At 39.3% G+C, this 17,020-nt stretch overlaps 1 protein-coding gene across 2 annotated transcripts in view; it reads left to right on the top strand.

Annotated features, from left to right (window-relative positions):
- Positions 1–17,020, top strand: part of skd (mediator complex subunit skuld) — a 320,744-nt gene that overhangs the window by 268,342 nt on the left and 35,382 nt on the right. For both annotated transcript variants that reach the window (XM_070079690.1, XM_070079689.1), the window contains 5 exons: positions 2,565–2,776; positions 6,851–7,002; positions 10,057–10,259; positions 11,642–11,768; positions 15,958–16,248. In XM_070079690.1, the coding sequence (XP_069935791.1) occupies positions 2,565–2,776; positions 6,851–7,002; positions 10,057–10,259; positions 11,642–11,768; positions 15,958–16,248 (985 nt within the window). The remainder of the gene's footprint in view (positions 1–2,564; positions 2,777–6,850; positions 7,003–10,056; positions 10,260–11,641; positions 11,769–15,957; positions 16,249–17,020) is intronic.

The raw sequence follows: 17,020 nt of genomic DNA, 5'->3' as shown, positions 1-17,020 counted from the left end.
AGGCCACATTAAAGTTAGATGTATTTTAAAAAGGCCACAGTCAAGAAATTTTGATTAGATACACTGCAAAATATTGGTTATTTTGTAAAAAGTTAATTATATAATTTCAAGAAAAAATTAATTCCTTCAGAAGGCCACACTAATGCAGGTTCCCCATTCCTGGATCATAGAATCTACGTGCATGCTAATTAAAATTATCACCCTTACTGGGGGTCTGCATTGATGCTGGTGAAGGGCTTTTGATCCCAAAAAACTGAATCAAATTTTATTGGCAGATGATGTAAGATCTCTGAAACCCTAATGTTTCCCTATAGCATAATAAAACAAGTTATGATTTTAAATGCTCCAATATTTTTCTAAATTTTCTTTATATCTTAAAAGTGTACTTACAATAGTGTGCTGCTTTGATTGTTGCCTCTGTAATGTGTTGAAAGTACAGTAATGCAGAATTTCAATTCTGAAATTGTTAATAGCATTTTGAGGGAATGCAGTTAGTGTGATTATGTTTGTGTATGCTAGAGTAGTGAGTACTACACTGAAATGTAACTCCTTTCTAACATAGGCCTAACAGAAGCTAATATATTTTTCTGTTGAAACTGTTTTTGGTCTGAAACTATTTCTATATTAATCGTAACACCTCCACCAAAATAACATCTAAATGTTTTTATTCCTATAAAATCATGTCTGCATTTCTCCATTCATCAGATAATTCTACAAAACTATTTCCTCATGTTAATACATGTCTAATACATTTCCACAAATACCATTTAAGACTAGATATAGAAATTGATGAAGAATTAAACACGTGTGCAACATCTGGGTATCGTTATTTGTAGACGTTTTGCCATCCAGTGGCTCTATCAATACAGTACAAAGACATAATGTGAAGACAGTAGATCTATATACAAAACAAGAGGTAATGAGTTCCTCAGTCTTGAAGACTAGGGTGCTCATCACCATCTTCAAGAGTAAGGGACTGATCACCTTGTCTTTTGTATATAGTTGTACAGTTTTCACATTGTCCTTGTATTGATAAAACCACTGGATGATGCTACATCTGCAATAAAGATACCCAGATGTTGCACAGGTGTCTAAGTCTTCACCTTGATGGTATCGTATGCCAGTCACGTACATACAGTAATTGGGTTTTATATTTCGATCCTAAACCACTTTCAATAACAAAGCTACTTTACATTATTGTCCTAGATTTCATCTATTGTAATTATTTTTTTTGTTGGCTTATATATTTGAAAGTAGTTAGTAGAATATTAATAGCAGTGTTGCATGTTCCATATTATGTTACAAGTGTTATTGCACAGGTCAGTCACATGTTGATGGATAATAACACACTGAGTGGAAAACATGTGTATATTTCAGCTTCAGTCAGAGGCCCTCTTCACAAATGACCTTTTAAGGCAGCCTTTATGGTGAAGGGTTCTTGATCCAAGGAATTTCAGCTAACCTCCCCTCCTTGGATCAAACCTGATTACGTCTCCAGGTGCCACCTGGATCCTATATGTTCACTACTTCCTGTGAATATAATTAACATCCATTCCCCAGGCAGTGTATGACCCTTGTGGGTTTAGTGCTTCCCCATGAATATTATAATTACCTCGCATACCTCAGGTAGTGGACAACATCAGGGTTTAGTTTCTCATTGTGATAATCTTTGACAAATAAAGAGGGGGGCCCTTATCAGACAGAATTTTTTTTTCAACACCCCAGCCGTCTCCCACCAAGGTGCGGTGATGGTCGGTGTGTTAGGAAAAAATTGTCGAATCAGGGCTCCACTTTATTTGTTGACAATTATCATGGTAAGGCGCTATAAAGCAGTGTCATAGTAGGCTTATGCCACAAACAGTCTTAAAATAATATAACGGAGGAGTTCCGACTGAATAGTACACCACAGACAATAGTAGGAATGAATCCATTGGGGAGTATATTCGGACTAGTGTCATAATAGCAGTATACCTACTCTACTAAACCCAGAGGTCATACACTGCCTGGGATATGGGACAGAAATACCTGTCTCTCATCCACTCAGTGTTATATTTTCCATTCGTGTTGGATTTACCTGTGTGTTTGTTACACATTAATATAGTCTGCTTTTTTCAACATATAAAAGTGCATAAAATATGAGCTTAAAAAAATCAGTAATTCTTCAAAATATTGGATTAAAACTTTTCAAGGATTATTTAGACTCTTGTATGTGTCTGATAATTTCTTATAATTCCAATTTAATAAAAAACCTCAAAGTATTTATGAATTCCTGGGAATTTTAATATTGAGTACATTTTTTATTTCCCTTCTTATAATCTTAAAAACAATGAGGCAGTTTTTTTAAATTTCTTGTTGCTACATAGAGTTATAAAGAATTTGTATAAATGAACATTGATAAAATTAAATAACACTTCATTATTACTATTATTTAAAACTCATTGAGAGTTATCACTGTTGGTCTATCAAAAATTATATAGCAGCAGATTGAATTTAATAAAATACATAATAATAATGATAATAATAAGAATAATGGTAATAATATAGCGTGAAAACTTGGTCGACAGATTGAGTGGGGCCGGAACTCCTAGCGGTGGCAACGGAAGTGGAGGTTTTAGCGGCTACAAGAGTGGAGGTGTGGCCACTCCGGGCAGCGTACCCAGCTTACGATTAACAGGAGTTGCTGACGGTCCACCTCCATCAGTCGACTCCCCTGCCTCTATAACACCGTCACCGCTTCCGACGCCCCACTCTCAACCTCCGTCTGTGCCTCATCATGGTAAGTTCTGGCCTAGGGGTATGCACAAGTATTCAGTATCGGGTATTGGTAAATTTTAATGATATCGACCCAAAATAGAGTTTTGGTATCAATCAGTTTTGATGGCATCATTATTGGTAGATAACAATCAGTTTTGATGGTATAAGTATCGGTGGGTATTGATCAATTTTGATGGTATCAGTATTGACCTATACAGCCTCCCTTTAGCGACATACAGTGGACCCTCGACCAGCGATATTAATCCGTTCCTGAGAGCTCATCATTAATCGAAATAATCGTTAATAGAGTTAATTTTCCCCATAAGAAATAATGGAAATCAAATTAATCCATTCCTGACACCCCAAAGTATTGAAAAAAAAAAATTACCACATGAAATATTAATTTTAATACACACAAACTGAAGAAGACATGCACAGTTACATGACACTTACCTTTATTGAAGATCTGGTGATGATTGATGGGATGGGAGGAGGGGAGTGTGTGGATCTTCTTAGTGTTTAGAAGGGGCATCCCCTTCCATTAGGACTTGAGGTAGCAACTCTTTTTCCGGGGTTGCTTCCCTTGTTCTTTTAATGCCACTAGGACTAGCTTGAGAGTCACTGGACTTCTGTCGCACAACATATCTGTCCATAGAGGCCTGTACCTCCCGTTCCTTTATGACATTTCTAAAGTGTTTCACAACATTGTCAGTGTACAGGTTGCTAACACGGCTTGCAGTAGCTGTGTCAGGGTGATTTTCATCCATAAAGGTTTGCACTTTAAGCCACATTGCACAGATTTCCTTAATCTTAGAAGTAGGCAACTTCTTCAATTTCTCTGTCCCCTCCTCTGAAGCAGTTTCCTCAGGTCTGGCCTCATGCTGATGAAGATGATCTAGCAGCTCATCAGTGGTTAGTTCTTCATTGTCCTCCTCCACCAACTCTTCCACATCCTCCCCACTAACCTCCAACCCCAAGGACTTCCCCAGTGCCACAATGGATTCCTCAACTGGCATAGGATTCTCAGGGTTAGCCTCAAACCCTTCAAAATTCCTTTTGTCTACACATTCTGGCCACAGTTTTTTCCAAGCAGAGTTCAAGGTCCTTTTAGTCACTTCCTCCCAAGCCTTACCTATAATGTTTAAACAATTGAGGATGGTAAAGTGATCTTTCCAAAACTCTCTTAGAATCAGTTGAGTTTCTGAGGTCACTACAAAGCACCTTTCAAACATAGCTTTTGTGTACAGTTTCTTGAAGTTAGAAATGACCTGCAGGAGAGGAGTGGTATTAGGAGGCAAAAACTTCACCTTAATGAAGCTCATTTCCGCAGAAAGTCGCTCTGCCACGTCTGAAGGATGACCAGGAGCATGGTCTAATACCAGGAGGCACTTAAGGTCTAATTTCTTTTCAGTTAGGTAATTTTTCACAGTGGGGGCAAATGCATGGTGTAACCAGTCATAGAAAAAGTCCCTAGTGACCCATGCCTTACTGTTTGCCCTCCACAGCACACACAAATTAGCCTTGAGGACATTGTTTTTCCTGAACACTCTGGGAGTTTCAGAGTGATACACCAATAAAGGCTTCACTTTGCAATCACCACTAGCATTGGCACACATCAACAGAGTAAGCCTGTCTTTCATAGGCTTATGTCCTGGGAGTGCCTTTTCCTCCTGAGTAATGTAGGTGCTGCTTGGCATTTTCTTCCAAAACAGGCCTGTTTCATCACAATTAAACACTTGTTCAGGTTTGAGTCCTTCCTTCACTGTCTATGTACTCCTTGAATTCATGCACATATTTTTCAGCTGCTTTGTGGTCCAAACTGGCAGCCTCACCATGCCTTATCACATTATGAATGCCACTATGCTTCTTAAATCTCTCAAACCAACCTTTGCTGGCCTTAAATTCACTCACATCACCACTAGTTGCTGGCATTTTTTTAATTAAATCGTCATGCAACTTCCTAGCCTTTTCACATATGATCGCTTGAGAGATGCTATCTCCTGCTATCTGTTTTTCGTTTATCCACACCAATAAGAGTCTCTCAACATCTTCTATCACTTGCGATCTCAGTTTCGAAAACATAGTTGCACCTTTGGCAAGAACAGCTTCCTTGATTGCCGTTTTCTTGCCCACAATAGTAGCGATGGTTGATTGGGGTTTACTATACAACCTGACCAGCTCGGAGACACGCACTCCACTCTCATACTTAGCAATGATCTCTTTCTTCATCTCCATAGTAATTCTCACCCTTTTTGCTGTAGGGTTGGCACTAGAAGCTTTCTTGGGGCCCATGGTGACTTATTTTGCAGGTGCAGTCACTTCAAAGGCTGTGATAACATGAAATGTTCCAATTGTATGTTTGGAAGCGACCACAGTGGCTGGCTGGCTTGTAAACACTGGCACCCATGGGACAAGTGAGGCGCGCTCAGGCCAAAGTGGATGCGTCTTGAACGGAACGAATAGCGTTGGTCGGGTTTTTTAGCGCTAGTCGAGGCAAAATTTTTGCGATAAAATGTATCGCTAGTCAGATTTATCGTTAATCGATGCCATCGTTGGTTGAGGGTCCACTGTATTTGTTTACTGACGACTCAGAATTATGAAAGGCTCTGTGACCAGTGTGCATACCTAAATAATGTGTCTTAGAGCTGATTTCCTCTATTCTGTTTATTACAATATACACTGCTGTATAAACATTTAAAAATATACCAGAAATGTTATAAATGGTACAAAGGTGGCATTAAAACAATATCAAAGATGGTTGACACAAACCCACTACCATTATAGCATGATCCTCACTCAGCGATGAATTCATTTACCACCGTGGTCTTAGGAGCGAAACTCCATCGTTAAGTGAGGAGAGGCTGTAATTGAGTATAAATCTTGACCAAAAATTTCGGTATTGTCCCATCTCTGGTGCAAACCTTGCTAGATAGACAGTGCCAAAAATCAGCAGGTGGAAATATTTATAATTATTTGGGATTTTATAATTCTTCAATGATGGTCACCCTTCCTTGGTGGGAGACGGCCGACACGTTGGAAAAAAAAGAAATAATTCTTGAGTGCCTGTTTAGAGAAATTTACAAGCACTCGCTCATCAGACCATAATACAACAGCATCGTTAAAAAAGAAAACTACAGACAGGCCTCACTCTACAGCATTTCACTAATGCAGTGGTTTTCAATTGTAGTTTTTTTATTTATTTATGTTGCAGTTTAAAAACTGTAGTGTAAAGCACCCTTCTGGCAAGACAGTGATGGAGTGAATGATGGTGAAAGTTTTTCTTTTTCGGGCCACCCTGCCTTGGTGGGAATCGGCCGGTGTGATAATAAAAAAAAAAAAAAATCCTATAATAAATATATTCACCAGTCACTATAAGCTAAGGATGAAAATATCTTAAGGTTAGTAATGTGTGTACTGTATATGCATGTTTTTAGGCCTAATGTAAATATGTTATCAGACTTTTATATACATTTGAAAGTGAAAAATGGCTGTTTCACTTTACAGCAGTAGCCTGGAACTTAACCTGCTGTATAAGCAGGGCCTTACAGTAGCCTGGAACCTAATCTGCTGTATATGTGGGGTCCTACAGTAGCGAAGAGTCTAACCTGCTGTATAAGTGGAGCCCTACAGTAGCCTGAAATCTACCTGCTGTATAAGCAGGGCCCTACAGTAGCCTGAAGCCTACCTGCTGTATAAGCAGGGCCCTACAGTAGCCCAAAACCTACCTGCTGTACAAGCTGGGCCCTACAGTAGCCCAAAACCTAACTTTGATCCAAGGGATTGATGCTGCAATTCCTTGAATCAAGATTGCTTTGTCAAGGCACCTTCCTTGAAGGGTATACTTATACGAGTATTCATCGTAAACAAGACGAGAACTATCAATAACAGCGGGACTAACCCAGTTATTTCTTCTGCACTAGATCTCTACTCACTTTTTGTTCATCAAATGACATTTTTTTTATTAAGTTAATAATTGGTAATGCACAAACAACCAGCAAATAAGGGAATGAAACTTGTTGCCACATTTCATCCTCTTATGTGTGGGTTATGTATTGTTCCAGTCACGGTATTAGTAATAATTTTGACCTTTCCACAGAGCCTACCATGCCAACTTTAAGTCCTCATCCACCACCTTCTAATACATCAGTTGGCGACCCTTCCACCCCTGCACCTCTTGACTCAATAGATGTAAAGCCCAACATCTCTGACATAATGGGTCCTAAGTCCGTATCATCGCCTAACAACCAGGTGAGTGCATCCCTTGTATTTGTATGCTAGGTGGTGGTGTTATACCTTGGTTCATTTGTAGGGTAAGAGCTGTTATCTTACCTTGGTTCATTTGTAAGGTAAGAGCTGTTGTTTTACCTTGGTTCATTTGTAGGGTAAGAGCTGTTTTCTTGGTTCATTGACATGGTAAGGGCTATTATCTTGGTTCATTTACAGGGTAACAGCTGTTATTCAACCTTGGTTCATTTACAGGGTAACAGCTGTTATTCACCTTAGTTCATTTATAGGGTAACAGCTGTTATTTACCTTAGTTCATTTACAGGGTAAGAGATGTAATCCCATTTCAGCAGATTACAAGCCAAGTGCCACTATTCTGCCCCATTTTATTGAGAGGGGTAACAATTTTATGCTACCTCAGCTCATTTCAAAGATCAGCCCTAATGAAGACATTCTACCACCCCTGGTGTACCACCCACAACAGTTGACTAGGGCCCAAGTACCTATTTACTGCTAAGTGAATAACAGTAATTGTAAGGAAACACATCTCCACCCACCCTCACCCCTTGAAGATCCCCCACATCCTGTGGGAATTTTTTTCTAAAACTTTTTACTTTGACATTATAATCAGTATCATTTTTTTTTTAGATTTAAATTTATTTTGATCTGTATTTTTCATTTATGTATTTTAGTTAATACAATGCAGCCTCTCCTCACTTAACGACGTACTCGTTTACGGATGCCTTGGACTTACAACGGGCTCTCTGACCGGTATTTATACCTAAATAATGTATATTAGAGCTGATTTCCTTTATTCTGTTTATTACAATATACAGTACACTACTATATAAACATATAAAAATATACCAGAAATGTTATAAATGGTACAAAGGTGACATTAAAACAATATCAAAGATGGTTGACACAAACTCACTACCATTATAGTATGCTCCTCACTTAGCCACGAATTTGTTTAACGACGTGGTCTTAGGAACGGAACTCCATCGTTAAGTGAGGAGAGGCTGTAGTGCATCATGGGTGACTTGGTGCACTTGTTCCGAGAAGTATAATCTCTAGCACTTACAATTATTACAATAATTCCAGCAGTATTAATGTAGCCGGACTTGTGTCCTGGAAATGTGAAGTACATATTGGCAGTTTGGAGTGACTAATCTGTCTTATCTGGGCTCCTCTGCAAAGAGTGATTATGTATGAGTGATGGTGAAAGTGTCGAATGATAATGAAAGTTTTTTTTTTTGTTTCTTTTTGGTTTTTTTCTTTCTTTTTTTTTTTCTTTTTTGGGTCACCCTGCCTTGGTGGGAAATGGTCAGCGTGTTAAAAAAATAAAGTATAGATAATTTAAGGCTAGTAGTATCATTATTATGGGAAAGTGGAGGGCAGGGGTTGCCCTTGGAAAGGTTGGAGGGAGGGGGGTAAAGGAGGTTTTGTGTGCAAGGGGGCTTCGACTTCCAGCAAGCGTACGTGAGCGCGTTAGATAAGAGGGAGTGGAGGGAAATGGTTTTTATGGTGATGTGCTGTTGGGGTGTGGTGTGAGCAAAGTATCATTTATGAAGGGATTTGGGGAAACTGGTTAGCTGGACTTGACTCCTGGAGGTGGGAAGTAACAATGCCTGCACTTTGAAGGAGGGGTGGAGATATGTTGCAGTTTTTGAACTATGGTGTTGGCACACCTCTGGCAAGACAGTGATGGAGTGAATGGTAATGAAAGTGTTTCTTCTTTTTTGGGTTGTCCTGCCTTGGTGGGAAACAGCCGACGTGTTAATTAAAAAATAATTAAGGTGACCTGTTTGTTGAATGATGATTTCATCTTTTCTTTTATACTGTAAAAAGGATCATTATTGGGAGCACAATGAAGGGTATATACACAGAGGTATGTATATATAGGAGTGAATGGAGACGAATGGTACTTGGGACCTGACGATCTGTTGGAGTGTGAGCAGGGTAATATTTAGTGAAGGGATTCAGGGAAACCGGTTATTTTCATATAGTCGGACTTGAGTCCTGGAAATGGGAAGTACAATGCCTGCACTTTAAAGGAGGGGTTTGGGATATTGGCAGTTTGGAGGGATATGTTGTGTATCTTTATATGTTTATGCTTCTAGACTGTTGTATTCTGAGCACCTCTGCAAAAACAGTGATAATGTGCGAGTGTGGTGAAAGTGTTGAATGATGATGAAAGTATTTTCTTTTTGGGGATTTTCTTTCTTTTTTGGGTCACCCTGCCTCGGTGGGAGACGGCCGACTTGTTGAAAAAAAAAAAAAAAAAAAAAATGTATATATCTTTGTATATACATTGAAGGCTGTGATAGATATGTGGGGCAGTGGGCCACTAGCAGGAACAGCCTGGTTGACCAGGCAAATGCCAGATTAACCTGGCCTATGGCTGGGCTCTGGGAGTAGACTCTCAGAACTCATCAAGGGTCTTTCTTCTTTCTTTCAACACACCGGCCGTATCCCACCGAGGCGGGGTGGCCCAAAAGGAAAAACAAAAGTTTCTCCTTTTACATTTAGTAATACATGTATATACAGGAGAAAGGGCTACTAGCCCCTTGCTCCTGGCATTTTAGTCGCCTCTTACAACACGCATGGCTTACGGAGGAAGAATTCTGTTCCACTTCCCCATGGAGGTAAGAGGAAATAAACAAGAACAAGAACTAGTAAGAAAATAGAAGAAAGCCCAGAGGAGTGTGTATATATATGCTTGTACATGTATGTGTTTACTGGTGTTCCTTGACTTACAATGGGGTTATGTTCCAGGGAATCTGTTGTAAGTTGAAAGTATCATAAGTCGAATATGAATGATATGATAAATAAGTAAATAAATAACTGCTATCACTCAATAAGCAAATAAACCAGTAATTACTATAACCAAATACGAGGACTGAAAACTAAATGAACACAAGTTTATCCTATCAATAAATATACAATACTGTACAGTACTGAATGTGCATCACTATCACAACATTGTAAAGCTGAAATATCATAAGTCAAACCATTGTAAAGTGAGGAGCATCTGTATTATGAAAGTTTTGTATAACTCTCGTTAAAACATTTCAGGGTATGTCTCCGTATGGTGGAGGCGATAGAGGGAATGGCATGGAATCAAATGACACCAGCAGTAGTTTGGGCGGACTTGGAAGCAGCAATGGTTCTATACGAGGATTGAAGCGACCATCTCTTCCTGGCACCGACTACCATTCCCTCTTGGAATTAGAGAAACCCAGCCCCGTCCTCTATGACTACACCAAATTAAATGCGTGGTTAGTGTTTAAATTGGCTCCATTACCTTCATGTGACTAATGGTCCAAGTCAGACCACAACATCTCCTATGTGTGGGTTATTTGTGTATTGGTCCAGTCATGGTATTGTGATGTTTTGTTCTTTATGGTTAATTTGTTTTGTTTGGTTCCTGTTTCCTGATGCTATTTATTAATTTACTAGGAAGCTTAACATTTGACAGGATTGTATGAGTGTGTTAGATCAGAGTGAGTGGAAACAAGTGGTTTTTGTGACTTGATGTGCTGTTGGAGTGAGAGCACAGTAACATGCATGGATTCAGGGGACACTGGTTAACTGGACTTTAGTCCTGGAGGTGGAAAGTACAGTTCTTGCACTTTCATGGAGGGACGCGAGGATGTTGTAGGTTAGAGGGTCATCCGAACTGTGATATCAGTACACATTTGGCAAGACAGCAACATACAAAATACTCACAGGTAAATTTATAGGTAGAAAGTTAGTTTAATATCTTCATTATGCACCCCATACCCATTCTGTGGGCAGTAGTCAGAAGATTACAGAGGCACATAATGGTTCCAGGGACTGAGCTGCAAAGTTTCGATAGCTAAATAAGTTAGTGTAGAGAGGAAAAACTGTTCTGAGAAGCGAGAAATGGGAATTCAAGGATATGGTGGAAGTTAGGGACAGATGAGGCGCAGAGATGTCAGGAAGTATTTCTTAAGTCCCAGGGTGGACGGAGAGTTGAGTGATCTCGTTGAGGAAGTGGTGAAGGCAAGCACCATACATACTTTTCAAAGGAGGTATGATAGGGGGCCTATGAGGCTAGGATGGAGTGAATTTGGCAAGAGGCAAGTTGAGAGGCAGGGCCAGCAGCTGGGACTTGGTTCCTTCACCAGGTGCTAAATCAGCCAGGCTGTGATGGATATGTGGGTCAGCAGGCCACCAGCAACAACAGTCTGGTTGATCAGGCTACCACCAGACGAGCCTGGCCTATGGCCGGGCTCCAGGAGTAGAAAAATTCTCTCAACTCATCAAAGGTATATCCTACAACCACACATAAGTGAGTACTATTCTGTAATAGTTACTGATTATCCATTGGAATAGGATATGAGTTTAGTGGTAGGGCCAGGTGCTGTATCTCAACACCTGTATACACATCTAGGTGAATACTGTATAATTACTGTCACTAAACACATTTTTCATCATTGATTGTATCACAATAGATCATTGTACGCAGTCACAGTACGTACCATCAACATAACACCACTACCTTCCTTTGCAAAGTATTTCACAGTGCACCGTTGCTCCTCATGTGCATTTATACAATTTAAATTTGAGTGATGTTCTTAAGAATATGAAATGTATACATTTCACTATTTTCTTATAATTATTTTCTTTGTGGCAGGCTTCATCATCCTGTAAAGAAGTTTAAACCGTCAGAGCCTAAAGTAGAAGAACCTCTTTGGCCGCCCTACAGACCAGCTCACATCCAGGAACACATGGACCCTTATAGACCAGAGATGGGTCAGGAGGTAAGTCATAAATCACATTCACTCTCTTAAGGGAGGCTTATGAGGCTCTTGAAATACATAGTTATAGTATATGCATGTCTCTGGAGCGAGTGATGATGAAAGTGTGTTTTCGTTTTTGGGTGACCCTGCCTTGGTGGGAAATAGCTGATGTGTTGAAAAAAGAAATGGCTAACTGTTTATTTTGTGTAGTGTACATTGGTATGGTCAGCCATTGAAGAACTTTAGGGAGAAATAGACACAAATGCAGTTGAATTGGATCCTTTATTGATTACATTTCACCCACACAGTGGGCTTTATCAAGTCACAAACAGATCTCCATCGAGAAACTTAAGAGCACTGAATTATTCTATGTTACACTTGTATTGGTTCATTACCACCTTAAAGGTTAGATCCTCTTAGTGTTGTTGAGGTCCCAAGATTCTGGTGCGTGTAAACTTTCCTCTTCCACTTATCAGTTAGGTGGAAACATAAACACATATGCAGTTTAATGTGATCCTTTATTGACAACGTTTCGACCACACAGTGGGCTTTTTCAAGTCACAGATCTGTTTGTGACTTGAAAAAGCCCACTGTGTGGGCGAAATGTTGTCAATAAAGTATCACAATAAACTGCATATGTGTTTGTTTCCATTGTGTCGGTATTTTATACCATTTATTTTTATCAGTTAGGTGTGAATAACTCTTCCTTGAAGGGAGGTTCCATAATGTGAGTGAGGGGAGTCTTGATACATGAAAGATAACTTGTCCTTCCCTTTCATGAATTGAACCTGACTGTTTCCCATTTACCCTAGTTGCTATATGACTTGCTTTATCTTCTTGGTAAATAATGCATAACTTCCATTTGGTTTAAGCGGGAAGTGAGGCCACTGAAAGACCTGGATAATTAATGTCTAACTACTTTAAGACTCTTTGACAGCTGTTAAAATGCTTCTGCTATTCATATAGGTTCAAAATCTCACTCTAAATGTAACAATATGTGAAGAGCTCTATATCATTTACACATGTCTAAATTTTTTTTTTACATTTCATTATCACATACATCTATTTAGCCACTAAATTACTCTCCCTACTTTCTACCACCATTATTACTTCTACTACTACTACCACTACCATCCTTGCCACTACCACTACTTTTTCTTCCTCTCTTGGTCCTGTCCCTGTCTGCCTCACCAATATATACAGGCTCCCTCACTCTCGTGTTAGTGTCACTTTATAAATGGTCCAAGTTGGACCAAGATGTCGTTGTGAGCTTCTGTCTCCTATGTGTGGGCTATTTGTGTATAAATCTCTAGTATTCTCTTCACTGTAGAAGTTTGGAAGAAAGAATAGAGACAGGCAGGATAACATTTTTCTCTGTTTCCTACTGTTATTTCTCTCAAGATGTAATTGACTTCAGGTTATTGTTACAGTCTAACTCTGTATATTGTAGATGTAAAGTCAATTAAAATATTTTAGGGGCTTGAATAGTGGTTTATTGAATGTCACTGCTAATTGGTATGATGACTGGATTAAGATGTGGACAGTAGTTTGCAGCAACGACCTATGACATAAATGGTTCAGAAAACTAACAACGCAGCATATGGGAACCTCTATTGTGGAAGCATTTTGCCAGCCGGTGGCTTCTTCCTCCTCATCTTCCTATGTATTTCTCTCTATTGGACTGAAGAGTGACAGGATGTTCCAGAGATGAGACACACAAACAAGGGACCACAATTGGAAGTTGAAGACTCGGATGAATCGAAGAGATGTTAGGAAGTATTTCCACAATAAAGATTCCCAAATGTTACACAGATGTCTCATTCTTTAGCAACAGCCTGGTTGACCAGGCATTTGACAAGGAAGTCTGACCTCAGGACATCTGGGGTAGGAGAATCCACTAAATTGGTTGTAGGTACATAAGGAGGGAGTGTGCTTTCTGAAATTGCTGGTAAATACATTTGTAAAACCTGATTTGAAAAGTGAATAACATTTTCCTGTAAGTATTACTGTTATCTCATACAAAGACTGTTAAAAAAGTTGTTTGAAATAGATTGTAATAGATTTTTAGGAATGTAAAATAGTCTTGTTGATGTTGTTTGAAATAGATTGTAATAGATTTAGTTGAGTTTGGTCTATATTGTATTGATAGGGGATAAAAGAGAGTGCAAAAATTATAGGGGGATAAGTCTGCTGAGTATACCTGGTAAAGTGTATGGTAGAGTTATTATTGAAAGAATTAAGAGTAAGACGGAGAATAGGATAACAGATGAACAAGGAGGCTTTAGGAAAGGTAGGGGGTGTGTGGACCAGGTGTTTACAGTGAAACATATAAGTGAACAGTATTTAGATAAGGCTAAAGAGGTCTTTGTGGCATTTATGGATTTGGAAAAGGCATATGACAGGGTGGATAGGGGGGCAATGTGGCAGATGTTGCAAGTGTATGGTGTAGGAGGTAGGTTACTGAAAGCAGTGAAGAGTTTTTACGAGGATAGTGAGGCTCAAGTTAGAGTATGTAGGAAAGAGGGAAATTATTTCCCAGTAAAAGTAGGCCTTAGACAAGGATGTGTGATGTCACCGTGGTTGTTTAATATATTTATAGATGGGGTTGTAAGAGAAGTAAATGCGAGGGTCTTGACAAGAGGCGTGGAGTTAAAAGATAAAGAATCACACACAAAGTGGGAGTTGTCACAGCTGCTCTTTGCTGATGACACTGTGCTCTTGGGAGATTCTGAAGAGAAGTTGCAGAGATTGGTGGATGAATTTGGTAGGGTGTGCAAAAGAAGAAAATTAAAGGTGAATACAGGAAAGAGTAAGGTTATGAGGATAACAGAAAGATTAGGTGATGAAAGATTGGATATCAGATTGGAGGGAGAGAGTATGGAGGAGGTGAATGTATTCAGATATATGGACGTGTCAGCGGATGGGTTTATGAAAGATGAGGTGAATCATAGAATTGATGAGGGGAAAAGAGTGAGTGGTGCACTTAGGAGTCTGTGGAGACAAAGAACTTTGTCCTTGGAGGCAAAGAGGGGAATGTATGAGAGTATAGTTTTACCAACGCTCTTATATGGGTGTGAAGCATGGGTGATGAATGTTGCAGCGAGGAGAAGGCTGGAGGCAGTGGAGATGTCATGTCTGAGGGCAATGTGTGGTGTGAATATAATGCAGAGAATTCGTAGTTTGGAAGTTAGGAGGAGGTGCGGGATTACCAAAACTGTTGTCCAGAGGGCTGAGGAAGGGTTGTTGAGGTGGTTCGGACATGTAGAGAGAATGGAGCGAAACAGAATGACTTCAAGAGTGTATCAGTCTGTAGTGGAAGGAAGGCGGGGTAGGGGTCGGCCTAGGAAAGGTTGGAGAGAGGGGGTAAAGGAGGTTTTGTGTGCGAGGGGCTTGGACTTCCAGCAGGTATGCGTGAGCGTGTTTGATAGGAGTGAATGGAGACAAATGGTTTTTAATACTTGACGTGCTGTTGGAGTGTGAGCAAAGTAACATTTATGAAGGGGTTCAGGGAAACCGGCAGGCCGGACTTGAGTCCTGGAGATGGGAAGTACAGTGCCTGCACTCTGAAGGAGGGGTGTTAATGTTGCAGTTTAAAAACTGTAGTGTAAAGCACCCTTCTGGCAAGACAGTGATGGAGTGAATGATGGTGAAAGTTTTTCTTTTTCGGGCCACCCTGCCTTGGTGGGAATCGGCCAGTGTGATAATAAAAAAAAAAAAAAAAGATACACAAACCCACACATTGGAGAAAGGAACTTTATGGCAGCGTTTTGGTCCAACTTGCACCATTAACTACTGGTTATTTGTGTATTATTCCAGTCATGGTATTGTGCCTTTGTGTTCTGTGTTGATAGATCTTGATTCTAAGAGTGGTATAGATTTAGTTGAGTTGGGTCTCAACTAAATCTATACCACTCTGAGAATATTGTAGCAATGATAGCTGATGAAAGGCTATTGAACCAACCAATATGAGCCACCTCTTCTTCAGAAAAATTTAATTACCTCCCATTTTTCCGAGCACAGTATGACTCCTACAGTTTCCTCTGATAACAAAAACACTGCAAAACACTATAAAAACTCTATAGAATCACTACAGAAACACTGCAAAACACTTAACCAAAAAAATCTAAAAAAAAAAAAAAATAGAGATCTGCCTAATTGCATTTTTATAATCATAAGCTATAATGGCTTTAATAATCACTTGTTTTAACAGATTCCGGAAATGAATGGTTTACCAGCTAAATATCCCGGTGGTATCAAGAGAGAAGCCGACCCCTGTGACTCCGACGATGACCTTGGATCTGTTACTACTCAGGAGGTAATCAAACGGAAAGACGGCCTTGATAAAGACGAGGCCAAAACTCCGGGCAGTGTTCGGTCATCGCATGACCCACATTCTCCTTCTCAACCAAAGAAAACTGGAAATTTATACACAATAGAAGGACTCCAGCCTTCTTTATCAGATTTAGATGAAATCTTCGATTCAGATTCTCCTGTGGATGATGTAAGTTTTTATTTCAAAAAATATTTTGTTATACAGTAGGACCCTGATATCTGTGGATTCTGTTTTCAAAGTTTCAGTTATCCATGGTTTACCGTGGCCAGAAAACAACCCTTAATTTTGCTTCATAATGGCCCCCAAGCACAAAAGTAGTGAAGGTGGCAGTTCTTCAAAGCTTAAGAGAAGCTGTGAAGTGCTGACCATCGTTGAAAATGTGCTAATTCTCCACCTATTGTGCATAATTTTTCAATTAAACTTAATCATAGATGTGTATGTTAACGAAAAATGAATTATATATAGAATTCACTACTTTCCTCAGTATCAGTTATCCACAGTAAGTCTTGGAAGGTATTCCTTGCAGATATGGAAGTTTACTGCTGTATTTAGGTAGAATGTTGCAGTGAAAATCTTTGGGATTTTACTACAAGCAGGTAAACAAGTGGACATAAAAAATTGGTTGTTATTCAAAAAAATGTCCAGACCATTTGAACTATAGACATGTCTTGAGAGTCCTTGTGAAAATAGTGGTAGAAAAAGACATTAGAGAAAATTTAATTAAACACTTGGGATGAAAAAGGTGGATTAGTAGCAAGCAGTTTAGTTTCAAATTAATAAATTCTTGTAAATCAAAATATTAAGTTATGTCAGTCATAAATTATTCAAGAAAGATATGAATGTTATGATTGTATTTATAGAGGCTTCATGAAAACTTTCAGTAGTTCCTCATGAAAGATTTTTCTGGAAACTGCAAAACAGAATGAATAAAAGGCAAACT

The sequence above is a fragment of the Cherax quadricarinatus genome, unplaced genomic scaffold (assembly GCF_038502225.1).
Source record: "Cherax quadricarinatus isolate ZL_2023a unplaced genomic scaffold, ASM3850222v1 Contig3, whole genome shotgun sequence".
NCBI classification, from domain to species: domain Eukaryota; kingdom Metazoa; phylum Arthropoda; class Malacostraca; order Decapoda; family Parastacidae; genus Cherax; species Cherax quadricarinatus.
The sequence above is the reverse complement of the archived record's forward strand: the minus strand, read 5'-3'. Positions and strand labels throughout refer to the sequence as shown.